General features: G+C 38.0%; 1 protein-coding gene across 1 annotated transcript; it reads right to left on the reverse strand.

Moving 5' to 3' along the window:
• Positions 1-628: 628 nt before the first annotated feature.
• CRELD2 (cysteine rich with EGF like domains 2) lies at positions 629-13,055 on the reverse strand. The gene is made up of 10 exons (XM_079304932.1): positions 12,757-13,055; positions 11,766-11,848; positions 10,771-10,881; positions 8,500-8,591; positions 7,306-7,482; positions 6,105-6,203; positions 4,440-4,517; positions 3,767-3,862; positions 2,794-2,934; positions 629-1,201 (listed from the first exon to the last, which is right to left on the reverse strand). The coding sequence occupies exons 1-10, from the start codon at positions 12,925-12,927 to the stop codon at positions 1,143-1,145; spliced, it is 1,107 nt and encodes a 368-aa protein (XP_079161058.1). The 5' UTR covers positions 12,928-13,055; the 3' UTR covers positions 629-1,142.
• Positions 13,056-13,168: the final 113 nt, after the last annotated feature.

A 13,168-nucleotide genomic window follows, 5' to 3' on the forward strand; every position in this document is an offset into this window, starting at 1 on the left:
ACCAGAGACTGTATGTGGATGGTCCTTATTTGATTTACAGCTATGACAGCCCTACAAGATATATCCATTTTAGCTCTTATACTTGCCTTTAAGCTTAGAGACAACACACAGAAAGTTGTGTCTATGCTATGCTTGCTTATAAGCTTTCCCTCTGAAATGGCACAAGTAGTATGGTTGCTCTGCAGTAGATAGGAAATTATTACACACAGAAGTAGGCTGTAGTGGAAGTCCTGTATTCATCAATTGTAGAGACACTCCCATAATAACTATGAGCCATTGCAGGTATGTGTTAGCCAAACCTAGTTTTCATCACTTTGTCATCTAGTTTACATAGTTAATGCAAGTATCTGTCAGAAAGACCTGCTCACCTGTCTTTGAAAAGTTAAGTTGACATAATTCTTCCTTTAGAGGAAAGCATGTGTGAGAGAGGGGATGTTGTTGGGTTGGGGGTTTTATTTCATGTATGTTCCAATACAACTGAGTGCTAGAATTCAGTTCAAAAGGCTCTGGGGTTTTGGTTCTTTGAGGGTTGCTTGGGTTGATTTTGTAGTTTTGGGATTTTTTCACTGAAGAAAAATAGGCATGACAACACATCAAGGTATTAACATCTTAAAAATTTTAAGGCACATTCGAACAAAATAAACCTTTATTGAATGCAATATTAGGCATTCTATTTTGTTTAAGGGAACAGTGCTTCCCTCCCCCCCAGAGAGATTCCCTTTGACAATTTCCAAAAACTGTATTTCAATTACAGAAATATTTCTCATGATTAGAAACATCAAACTTCAGTTTAAATTTTCCTTGAATTATGAAGTGCAACTAAATTCTTCCAGAAGGTAATAGCTTTCAGTAGGCACTAGAATGAGAAGCCTGCAAGTTGTTTACAGTTGCTGGGTACAGTGTTATGTTCATTCAAATTTTATAGTAACCCAACTAGAGTGCTGTTTTTGAAGAATTATATAAAAAGTGGAATTTAAGAAAAAAGAAATGCAGCTTAAAGAGCAGGTTGTCACCACTGAAAAAACAAAGTCTTAATGGCAACCTGTGTATTTCATACCACTTCCACAGTATGTCAGCTAGCAGAGGCTTAGTCCAATAATTTAAAACTTTAGATAGGAATGTCTTTTGGTTCTGAATGCAGATCATAAGTCAACATGTTCAGTATGTGAAGGCTCAGTTGTTTCACTCTCTACTTCCCCTCCTGTGAAGTTAAAATCACAATTAGAATACAAATCTACTATCAATTATATATATATAATTAATTATATATATAAAACTATGATTTTTGAAATTAGGATTTTTTTTAAAAAGAAACCCAAATTAACACATTTATCAGGACTAGAGAAGCAATTAACACCTACTTGCATCATTCACCTAACCTAAGTTTGTATTTATTTATTTTACTATATACAAACAAAATTTTTCAAATAAATTGGTACTATACTATTAGTGGAAGGAAAAAGAATAATCAGCACAAGCACTTCTGTTCTTGGCTTTTGTTTTCAGCTATTCACAGTGAATTTCCTCCTTTTACACAACCTGTCAGCAGTAGTTCCGGTGTTTGGAAAACTAGGGCAAGTCTTACTCTGAATTGTTTTTTAAACTGCTCAGCTCAGATGTTAAAACAACCTTCAAAAAATCAGAGCAATTTTATTCTATTGGGAAAAACATTATCTAAACAAAACAAACAAAAAAAAAAAAAAAAAAACAAAAAAAAACCCAAAAAACAAAAAAACAAAAAAACAAAAACTAAGCCAATTTGTCAACTTTTTGTTTCACTTTTAGTCTCAAAATGTCAGACCACATTAACAAAGGTAGTAACTGATATCCTGCATATCTGTATCAGAGAAGTATGGAACTGATTCTAAAGGAATAATAGCAGTAAGCACTGAGAGTAAAAGGAATGAACTAAGTGGCCTTGAAAAATCAATGCAACATCCATCTTTACAACTTATTAGTACAGGATGAAAAAAATCAGTCTTGGGGATAGAAATGTGAGAACAAAAAAAACACTCAAGCTAAAAAGTGGAAAGAAAACAAAGGTATGAAATTAGGTGTCTCTCATCTATTTTTCTACAGCTGTTACTGCAAAATAATCCCATCTTTCTCTAGGGAATTGTATAAGAGGCTTAGATGGGGTAATGGAACATTTAATGTAGTTTTGTCTGTATGGGTTAATGCATCCTAGAAAATTGATAGTTGATTTTTTTTACTGAAGGGCTAATTTAAGTGATGCTAAACAGTTCTCTATGACTGACAGATGGATGTCTTTTCCATTTTCACCTTAACACCAGCTCTGGCACTTACAAAAATAAACATTCAGCTTTGTTACCCAGCAAAAAGAATTCATAGTTATTTGTTTCATTTGCAATTTTCTGAGATTTCAATGAGTTGAAAATTGCATACAATCAGATAAATCCTTAAGTCACTACAATTAATGATAAAGGAAAGAAGTGAGGAGGACAAATTCATTTTTATGACAGCAGAAATTTGCTAGCTCATTTTATGTAACAAAGCCAAACCCTTAAGTGACCTAAAACAACAACCTTGAGTTAAGCAAAAATGTAGCAACACAAGAACAGAATGTTTAAAAACATAATTATCTTTAAGCAAAAAAACCCCCACAAACATATCAGAGTGTGGTCTACACTATAAACTATTGATACAGCCTGTATGAAGATGAGAAATAATACAGAGGGGTTTACAAGTAACTAGACCCTTAGATTTAAATAAAATTCCAAGTTATTGATACAGCATTTTTTTAAAAAAAAATGTCCCTGAAAAGCTACTTACCTGGTTTTACAGTTTGAACACAGCTTCCATCCTTATCTTCAAACCCTTCTGAACATACACACTTGTAACTACCTGATGTATTAACACAGTCTTGATTTTCTTTTGTGCAGACCTTTTCAGGAAGGTTACATTCATCTATATCTACAGATAGCACAGGGGAAGAAAGAGTCCACTGCTGTTATTTTGATATAAACCTTATTTGTGCTCAGTCATATAAACAAAATTATATTCAGATATGAAGAACACTGATGAGCAGAATGCTGCTGCAAGAGATTTAACTTCTGTTAAAATAATCTAATTCTTCATTATTTGAACTGTTTCAAAGTTACTCAGGTAACACACAATACTGTTGTTTTTTAATGTTTTGCAGGTCCCTTATGGAGACATGTCAAGCAGTTATATTTGTAACAATTAGGCAATTTGTCTTAACCTACTTAACATTTCCCCCAGAGTAATTTTCTATTTATGCCATTCAAGTATAGCTAAAGGGAACAGAGCTTGTAAATACTACATCATCACAGTTAATAGCTACTTCAGGTTATGCATATGTTCTGCTATTTCCCACAGAGGAAGTCTAATTTCACGTTGTAATTCTATAAGAATGAATATCTTTGAACTTGGACACTGATGGATTATCAGAATGCCTTTCTGTTACAAAATGAATAGAAACACAGATCTGATAAAGTGGTAAATAACTGACAAAAGACTCATACAGCTGTTTCCTGAACCTAATATAAAACACCTTGCTCCTTTGTATCAGTGGCTCACTTTAAGCCTTGTCAAGCATATTAGCTCAGTAATATAAAGGAGGTTATTGAGAAGCTCCTTGCAGCTAATACCAGAACGACTGGGTTCATTTTGACAGGCATGAAAGCTGAAGCACACAAATCCGAATGTACTTATTAGCTCCTCAGCATGGCTAACCAAGAGTGAACTAGCCAGCATTCTACCAGGTACTGCTAAATCCACCAACCTGTACACTTCTCATCTTCCTTCATGTATCCAGATGCACAGGTCTTACACTTTTCAGAACCTTCTCCTGTGCAACCGACACAGCTGGCATCACATGCTAAAGATAAAATATTGTATGCATAAAAAAAAATGTATATCTGGGGTTTAAAATACCACCCTTAAAGTCAGACAGTTTACCCACACAAAGGAATCATAAAATGGCTTGGGCTGGACATTGACCCTAAAGATCATCTAGTTCCAACCTCCCACCATAATCTGGATGCCTTTCACTAGACCAGGTAGCTCAGAGTCCCCTCCAAGCAGTCTTTGAAAACATCTAGGATCATGGCATTCATGACTTCTCAGGACCAATGCCTCAACACTCCCATAGCAAAGATTTTCTTCCTAATATCTAATCAAAGCCTACTCTATTTCAGCTTGAAGCTGTTCTCCCTTGTCTTGTCTACTTACATGCCCTTGTAAAAAGTCCTTCTCCACCTTTGTTGTAGGCCTCTTTGGGTACTGAAAGGCTTTGAAGCCTTCTCTTGTCCAGAACAGACAACCCCATCCTCCCCATGCCGAGTGAGGATCAGACAACACAGCACCAAATACCTATTATGCATATTCTAAGCATTACCTCTAGCATTAGTTTAGGATTCTAGACAGTAAAATACAATAGCAGATTGAAAAGAAACCTTTGCATGAGAAAGATCCATCTGTGTTCAAACAATACTGGTGATCTTTGCAAGGAGAAGAAGCACATTCATCTAAATCTGAAAGATAAAAAGTGACAAGTTACCTAAAATAGCCATGATTAAACAGCAAGATTAACACTTGAATCCTATAAACCGACTGCACTGAGAACAGTTGTTGGGATGAGTTTGGGGTCAGGTATGCAACGTGGTAGACACAGAACTAGGATGGTAACATACGCTGTTTTGCTCAGCTTAAACCTGTATTAGAAAATCAAAACTGATCCCCATATGCTTTGTGATGACAATAAAAGATGTATCAGAAATTCAAGAGCTCAAATTAAATAAACTTCCAGGATACATGCAATCCTTGTCATTTTCAAGTCATGCATTTATGCAAATATAACAAATAAGTACACAGACTATAGTTCTGGAACACTATTTTCTCCTGTATTCCTACATTACCAAGTTACAGAACCTTTTTATATGACTAAAAACTTATACTAATGCAAATACATGCAACTCTTAGTATTTTACACAAAGTAAATTGGAACAAACCAGATGATGATTAGGACCAAGATGAAAATCAAGTCTACTGTAGAGTTAAAACATGCACACCTTATGATTTTGAGGAAAGTTAAATTAAAAACTTCAAACAAAGAAGGGCTATTTCAGTCCCTATCTTCCTGTCATTGCTGTCACTCTCATCCTGTTGCTGCACCCATTATTCATGCTGATTACTCAACTGATTTATAGTTCATTAGTGGCAATAATTATTTGAAAAAAGACCTAGCTGTACAGAAAAACAGTACCAAAGCATCTTAAAAATGCCCTGGGAGTGTTCAGTAGTTGCCTAAGCAGGTATTGCAAGACCTGTAATTCAAGCCCAGTTCTCTGTGGCACTTTGTAAAGGACGCAGTGTTTATATAATTTCTAAGACACTGTTTCTGGGCATTATGTTAGAGGTCTTTAAACGGTCACATTCAACCACTTAAAACAGACTGTGTTACTCTCCCCTCCTGCATTGGGAATATTTTTAGTGTTCGCATTTTTCCTGAAGTGTTTCACTCTTATCTCTTCATAAATCAAGTTAAATGCTAAGATAGAAACAGGTAAGAGATTAATGGAAGCACAGAGCTCACTATCTCCCACTATTTCTGTCCAACAACAGAAGTTAGCAAGCATAGCTTTTAGTGAAGTGTTTGAACTTTGTTAAGGTTGAGCACTTAGGACCAAGTTATGTGAAGGTAAATGTGCAATTAGTATAAAATACATAGTTAAGTTTATGCCAACCTTCTACTAATTGACAAAATACCTTAAGTCAAGAGCAAGATATTGCTTAGTATTCAAACAAGCACCAAGAAAACTCAACTAAAAAGAAACCAAAAAGAAACACCCCACTTGCTGCTCTGTATATTCCACTAAACTAAAGAGATACAGTGAACAGTATGATAAAGATAACTATCATCATCAGGCAATCAGTGGTGAGAAAATACTGCCTTCCTGCAACATGAAACAAGTTACGAAGAGAGAGACTAATAAAACTGTAGACATCTAAACTGACAGATCATTTCCATAAAATACAATAAAAATAGGAAGCGATGTCATCTAATCTAACTAGCCATTGTTACTACAAAACTTGCTTGAAGTCTGCCAAGCGTTACTCACCCACACAAGCTCCACCTTCATTTTTAATCCAGCCTTCTTTACAGTCTTGGCAGTCCTTGTTACTTGAACCAGTACAAGTCTTACAGGCAGCATGGCAGGCTGAGAGAAGAAAACAACAACCTGAGTTTTGCTCAGAGATCCCAAGACAAGTTCAGGCATACAAACTCTCAGAGACAAGTTTATTTAGGATTCACTGGAAGCCATAATTTTTTAGTAGCTTGAAACTCCCATTCACAAGACAGCACCTCCATAAGGTCAAGATTTAATTTAGAAACATGCAGCTATCTGACCAAAATAATTTCAAAATTCAAAAATAGCCCTGGAAACCAAACCTAGCAATTATGAGTTATTTGCACCACTGAGAACACTGTCATGAAATTCTAAATGACTACAAGTGGTAGGTCCAATTTCTAAAAAATTTTGAAAGAGGAGATCGGGAAGGCAAACTTAGCTTAACCCCTCAAGGCTAGGACATGAGTTTAAACATCAAATTCTGCACTTCTCTACAAAATGAATTCTCACACTACTCACATTTACAACTAGCTATGAGAGCAATGTGTGAAGTGATTTAACTCTGAAGAACTTCAGAAGGAAAAATCCTAGAAATATATATGTGCAGCTGTATATGCATATTGTAGACATATATATAAAACATGCATATATAATACATTCTATACAACACATGTATGTTATATATTGTAATCTAAAACAAATCATATAGAAAAATTACTACACAACCAGATAAAAAAAACCCCAAAAACAACCCAATACAGTCTATTTAAAAACAATCTTATTAGACCCCAGGGTCAGGATGTAGCTGTTGCAAGAGTCTAAAAACAACTCAAAAATCTGACCAATGCAAAATTTTATTCCTATGACCTGACTTTGGATCAAAATTAAACTTAGGCATATCTAACTGGAATCTAAGTAGTTTGCAGTACAGATCAACTGTTTCCATGCCTATTTATTCCATTTAAGCTTATCTGAGACATGAGGAAAACCTAGCTTTTAAAGCAGTCTAGTATGTAGTAATTTCACCTAAAGATTTTAACAGTACTTACTAACGCGTCTTTTATGCTTAAAGCTGAGTGACCAAACATGTTTTGTTTTTATATTTGTTAGTTTCAACTGTTTCGAGCTTTGTTGCCAAAAACGGAAGTAGTTAAGACAAAGATACAAACACATGTTAAGACTTTGTTACCTGTACAAACAGAATGTGTCTCATTTCTCAAGGAACTGAAGTAACCACTAGAACAGTCCAGACAAAACTGTCCCGTGTACTCCTTCTTACAGCTACATGAGCCATCTCCACCTCGGGTACCATCACCGTCACAGTGGCCGTTTCCATGGCAAGGTCGTTCTGATCCACCATGACAAGCTAAAAAAGGACCAAAATTATTTTTAAATCAGATGTTTAAGGAAATAACTTTCTACTTTCAGACACAAACACCTGAAGTCCCTCCCCCTTCACAGAAAATAAAATAAAAATTAATTTTTAAATGTCACACAAAAGCAGAATATAATTTCCAAGAGTCTTTTCCACTCTTGAGAATAACCAAAAAATTTTGCAATAAGGCAATGCTCAATAATATATTCAAGTATAAGGGAAACACAAAACAATCTCAAGGAAAGTTCAGTTATCAATTTGATTTTGGGTAAAGACCATGTCTCAGAATTTTATTTATTTTCCTAGCTTCCCAGATTAAACTGGTATCTTTATTTTTTCTTGATCTCTAAGAAAGCTCATATCACATTTGTAAAAATTTCCAGCTATCATTTAGATCAATAGTGAATGGAGAATTAATTTTTACCAATATATTAAGTGGCCAAAATCAATCTCTTAACAATGTGCACAGTTTTACAGATTTATAAATTTTACCAGGTTCAGAGGCCAAAATATCTCTTATCACTTTTGCAGAGACTTTTCACCTCCCACATACTTTTACGCAATTTTCCTCATTGCCTTTTTAACTGATCCTCAGTTGTAAGTTTCTTCACTTAAACCCCAGCACCATTTGGGTTGTTTTACTCTTGAAACTGGTCAAGAATTCTTGTTTACACAGATTCTGCAAGGTCACCTAAACAACAGACTTCATGTTACATAGAGCCTTTAAGGATGTGTCAGGTGTGGATATGAGCATCAGATTGATTGTTTCTGCACATCTCATACCCTTGAGCACTTTGCACATTACTACATGCCCAGAAGACTTTTATTCAGGAAGGATATTCACAAGGTAGCCACTCAATTATGGGGCAGCAAGCAGGTACATACTACACAGCAGCCTGTGTCCCATGCAAAATATCATATATCATGTATTTGTCCATGACAGTAAGGACTGAAAGAAACAGGTAAAAAAACCTTATCTGCTACTGAAAGTTTCAGAAGAGAAATTACCAAGGCAATCTGGTCCATAAGTTCCAGCAGGACAGCAAACTTCTATTGTTTCAATGCAAAACCACTTAAACAAATCTGGATACTTCTTCTTTCTGTATATGAAAGACATTAATTTACAACCAAAAAGAACAAAGATTCTTTAAAAGCCAACTCACACAACTAAACCAGCACAACACAGGAGAGAAATCTATTGCACATTAGAAACCTATTTCTTCTGAAGATTTCAGGAATCAGTTTCTAGAAGTCCTCCAACTTGTACCTTTTAAAATAGAATACTACTAACAAGTTCTACCCAAATTTTATAGATTATATTTAAGAAAAAAGTTAAGTAAGAGCAACAAATAAAATCAATTCATATAAGCACACAACCCTTTTCTTAAACACCTTACTTTTAGGGAAAGTTTATATATAGCTTAGACAGTCTTAGAGATAATTGCTGTATCTTTATCTCAAGTATACAGAAGATAGTCTGGAAGAGATATTAACATTTGCTTAAATTATTGGGAACTTGACAATAGGGTTAAAATTGCTCCCTTTCTTTAGTATTGATCAAGTATTATTTAAAAGACATTTTTAAAATTAAGAAGTTAGTTATGTGCTACTTGAGCACTGCATATAGCCCAAATCAATTGAGGCCAGCTTCCTACTCCTTGCAGGACTTCCTACAGGAAACTATGTGAGCAAGAGTGTCCTCCAGATGACTCCTGAACTCTGACAGGCTTGGTGCTGTAGGGAACCTGTTTCAGTGATCGACCACCCTTCATGTAACAACTTGCAAAAAATGCCTAAGGTATCCATGGGCAAAGAAACTGTCTTTGGAAACTGTCACAGAAACTAAATGACATTTGGATACTGCAAACAATCAATTGCATGCAGTCAAAAAGTCTATTAAATATAGAAACTCTCCAAACCCCAATGTATTTTATTAATTGTTTAGATTATTTTAGGAAGGTCTACTTTGTCAAATTTTCTGGTTTAAGACCAGTTCTGCAAATTTTAGCTGAATTAAAGACTCTGGGTTGCATAGTTTACCTTTCTGGAAGGCATGTCCTATGAGGAGCACCTAAGGACTCTGTGCTTGTCTAGAAGCAGGTGGAGGGGGTGGCCTCATTGCCCTCTGCAGCTTCCTGAGAAGGGAAAGGGGAGAAGGAGGTGCCAATCTCTGCTGTATTTAATGACAGGACACAAGGGAAAGGCTCACAGCTGCACCAGGAGAGGTTTAGTTGGACATTAGGAAACATTTCTTTACCCAGAGGGTGATCAAACACTGGGACAAGTTTCCTAGAGAGATGGTGGAGGCCCCAAGCCTGTCAGCATTTTAGAGGGGTTTGGACAATGACAACATGCTTTAACTTTAGATCAATCCTGAAGCAGTCAGACAGTGGGACTAAGTGATCATTGTATGTTCCTTCCAACTGAAATATTCTATTTTCTGCTCTGCTATTCTATTCCTCTCACAATGTGTTAATATATATACAATCCTGTATAGTTAAGTAAAAGGATAAAGCAGTCATTTAGAAGAAAGAGGAGTATAAAAAAGCCTTACCCAGTTATGAAACATTACAATGGCAGTCCACCCTATTGAATTCTAGCTAATTAGGAGTGCTGACAGTCTAAATTAGTAAAAAATACCTAGAAGAAATGAGATTTGGAACTAAAAAACCCAAACTTTAAGAAATCTAAATGTTACACAGCCATCCATGCACTAATTATATTTAAGACTGGTACACAAAAAGCTTAGCTGTAACACAAATCTCAGTCTAACTTAAAATGCAAGTAGAAAAGTGAGCTGATACTCTACCACCCTCAAAAGCTTCAACCTGTACACTGATTAGCACCAATTATTCTTTTGATTGCCAGGAGAACAAAATGTAGTTTCAGAGAAAAAAAAACAAGCAGCCAAAAAAATCACAAAAACCAAAGAGCCCCTTGCATTTTTCTGACAAAGGGAAACAAACAAGGGCCTAAATTTCAAAACTTTCCAATGTTAGTTTACCTTGACACCCACTGGTAAGTAAGTAGACAGTGTGTAAGAAATAAGTGTAGATGCTATGGTGCAACACTGCTGGAATTGAAATAAAAAAGAACATAGTACAGCAGCACATGATACTAAAAATTAGCCTGAAACCAGCTGTACACAGTGGCAACTCTTGAAAGGCAATGAAGAATTACCCACACTGCTACTGTTCAGGCACAAGATTTAACATTATTAATTCATCCTCTTAGGCAATTTATTGACACAAAGAACTCCACCAAGAAAATTATACTTACAATTTGAACCACCATTTCTCTATAAGTTCTTCATGTTCTTCTACCATGTTGTTACATTCGAAGTTACTACTGTCACACAGATTCTCTATGATCTCAACAAGACGAATTTCACTACAAGCAGAGAAGGAAAACTGTAAATTTAATTTAAACATTCAATACAATTCAAGACCTGACAGAGTAACCAGACTTCAATGAGAATATTACACCAGCTTATGGGGTACCCTGAATTAGTTTCAAAACATATCAAATATCAGAGTAAAGAATTAATAATCATTATTTCAGCCAAAAAAAAACAACCCCAAACCAAAATAATGACCACAAGAACCTTGTGACTTGCTTGCATTTCCTATATTTGCAGATTGTAGGTGTGACAGATTTTTAGCTTCCCAGAAAACTGGAATGCAGTACTGGAATGTTTAACAATAAATTTAATATATTTTTTTTACAAGCCTGTGAATCTCAAAGTAACATCTCAGTGCTCCAATTAAGACAAAAAATGAATCTGAAATGCAGGAGAAAGGTATCAGGTTACTCTTCTCCATGGTTAACCAGATATGCATATAGTAATCTGCTTCCTCTTTGGCACTGAAATAGTGACAACTCTAAGGAGGAGATGCTGCTTTAATTCTAAATCAAGTATTTCAGTACACTGAAATTTTTATGACTAGCAATAAAGTACAGACCATTATTTAGATTCATCATTTTAAGACTTTAATAGGTAAATAGAAAAAACACCCTACAACTAATAACAGAATTAACTTTTGCTGCTTTCAGAAACTAGACAAATAAAGACAATAATAAAGTCTTCAAGTCTTTACTATAATTTTTAGATTACAATGCAATGTAGCATTATAATCATTAAGAATTTAAGGTTTGGACAAGAGAAACCTTAGCTGCCAAGCTCAATATTTAAGTTCCAAACAAGCACTGGTATAGTGAAGTTAAAAACAGTGAACACAAAATGCAGCTGAATGAGAAGTACTGAGACAGCTCACCTGGACTCATACTTTGACAGTGTCTTCTCTTCCCAAGCAGTGTTTCCACCACCAAAGTTTTTTTTAGCTGTATCTGCTAAACCCTACAAATAAAAAAATAACAGAAATTACATAGGGTTTGTTTTAAACAAAAATTAAGGGCAATAACAAATGCTTATATAAAAATTGTGAAAAGCGCCATGCATAAACTTGAGCTCTCAAGCTGCTGATCAAATTCCTGAGTGAAAGCAACACTAATTAGAACATGAAAAGTGAGCGTATGTTACAGCACAACATGATTAAATTTTCCTAATGCATAAGCAAGGCCATATTACAGTCTTGATTTACAAAACAGAACAAAAACTCATGCATGTATGAAACTTTATACCCTTCCCCCTCAAGTTCTCAGGAGATTTATTATTTATTATCATTCGAACAGAACCTGTACTTCATTCAGTTTAGATAACAGCCCAGTCTGCGCCACGTTGTGAGTTAAGCACACAACAGTACACCAGGGCGATCAGCACAGCTGTCCCCAAACGCAGCCAATGCCACCAAACGAGAGCTCGCAGAAATCCCGGCAGCTGGAGTGAGCTGGCGATCCGCAGCAGCCGATTAGCGCACGGGGAGCACAAAGCGCCGGGCACCAGGCGCAGCAGCCCCAGGCTGCGAGCGGCAGCACATAGTCAGTGTTCGGGGACATTCCACCAGCACTTCCCATGGAGCCGGACACGCTCCAACGGAGCCAGCCTTTCTGCACAAAAGCACCGAAACGCCTTTGGGGCAGAGACGGGGGAGCTCCGCCACCCGCCCGCCTCAGCACCGCGACCGCTCCGGAGCGAGAGCCGCCGCTGCCCCATCACAGGGCCGGGCGCCGCCAACGCGGCTCCGGCGGAGGCGCCCCGGTAGCGCGGCCTCCCGGCACAGAGCCCGCCGGACCTACGCCGCTGCTCGGCCCCCCCGCGAACCCCTGCCCCACCGCGGGGCCGCCCGCCCGCAGCCTGTGGCCCACCTGGTTGAACCTGTCCACGATGCCCCGGCAGGTGGAGCACGCCAGGCGCCGCCGCTCGCCGGCGCCGCGGACAGGCGGCGGCAGCGTCAGGGCGGCACAGAGCAGCACGGCCAAGGCCGCGCGAGACGGTCGTGGCGCGGGGCCCGGGCGAGGAGAGGGGCCGGGCCCCATGGCGAGGCCGCGGGACCCCTGGACGCGGAGCGGGGCCGCCCCAGCCGAGCCCCCTCAGCAGCGGCGGCCGCGCTCGCCCCGCCCCGGCCCCGCCGGCCCGCGAGCTCCATTCAGATTTCCGCGTCAGCCCCACGTGCGCACCAGCCGCGGGCGCTCGTTGGCCGAGGCGGGGGAGCGAAGGGACGTGGTCCAATCAGCGGCCGCCACGCTCCGGGCCAATGGGAGCCCCCCGCGTGCCCAG

Source organism: Erithacus rubecula (assembly GCF_903797595.1).
Source record: "Erithacus rubecula genome assembly, chromosome: 4".
NCBI lineage: Eukaryota > Metazoa > Chordata > Aves > Passeriformes > Muscicapidae > Erithacus > Erithacus rubecula.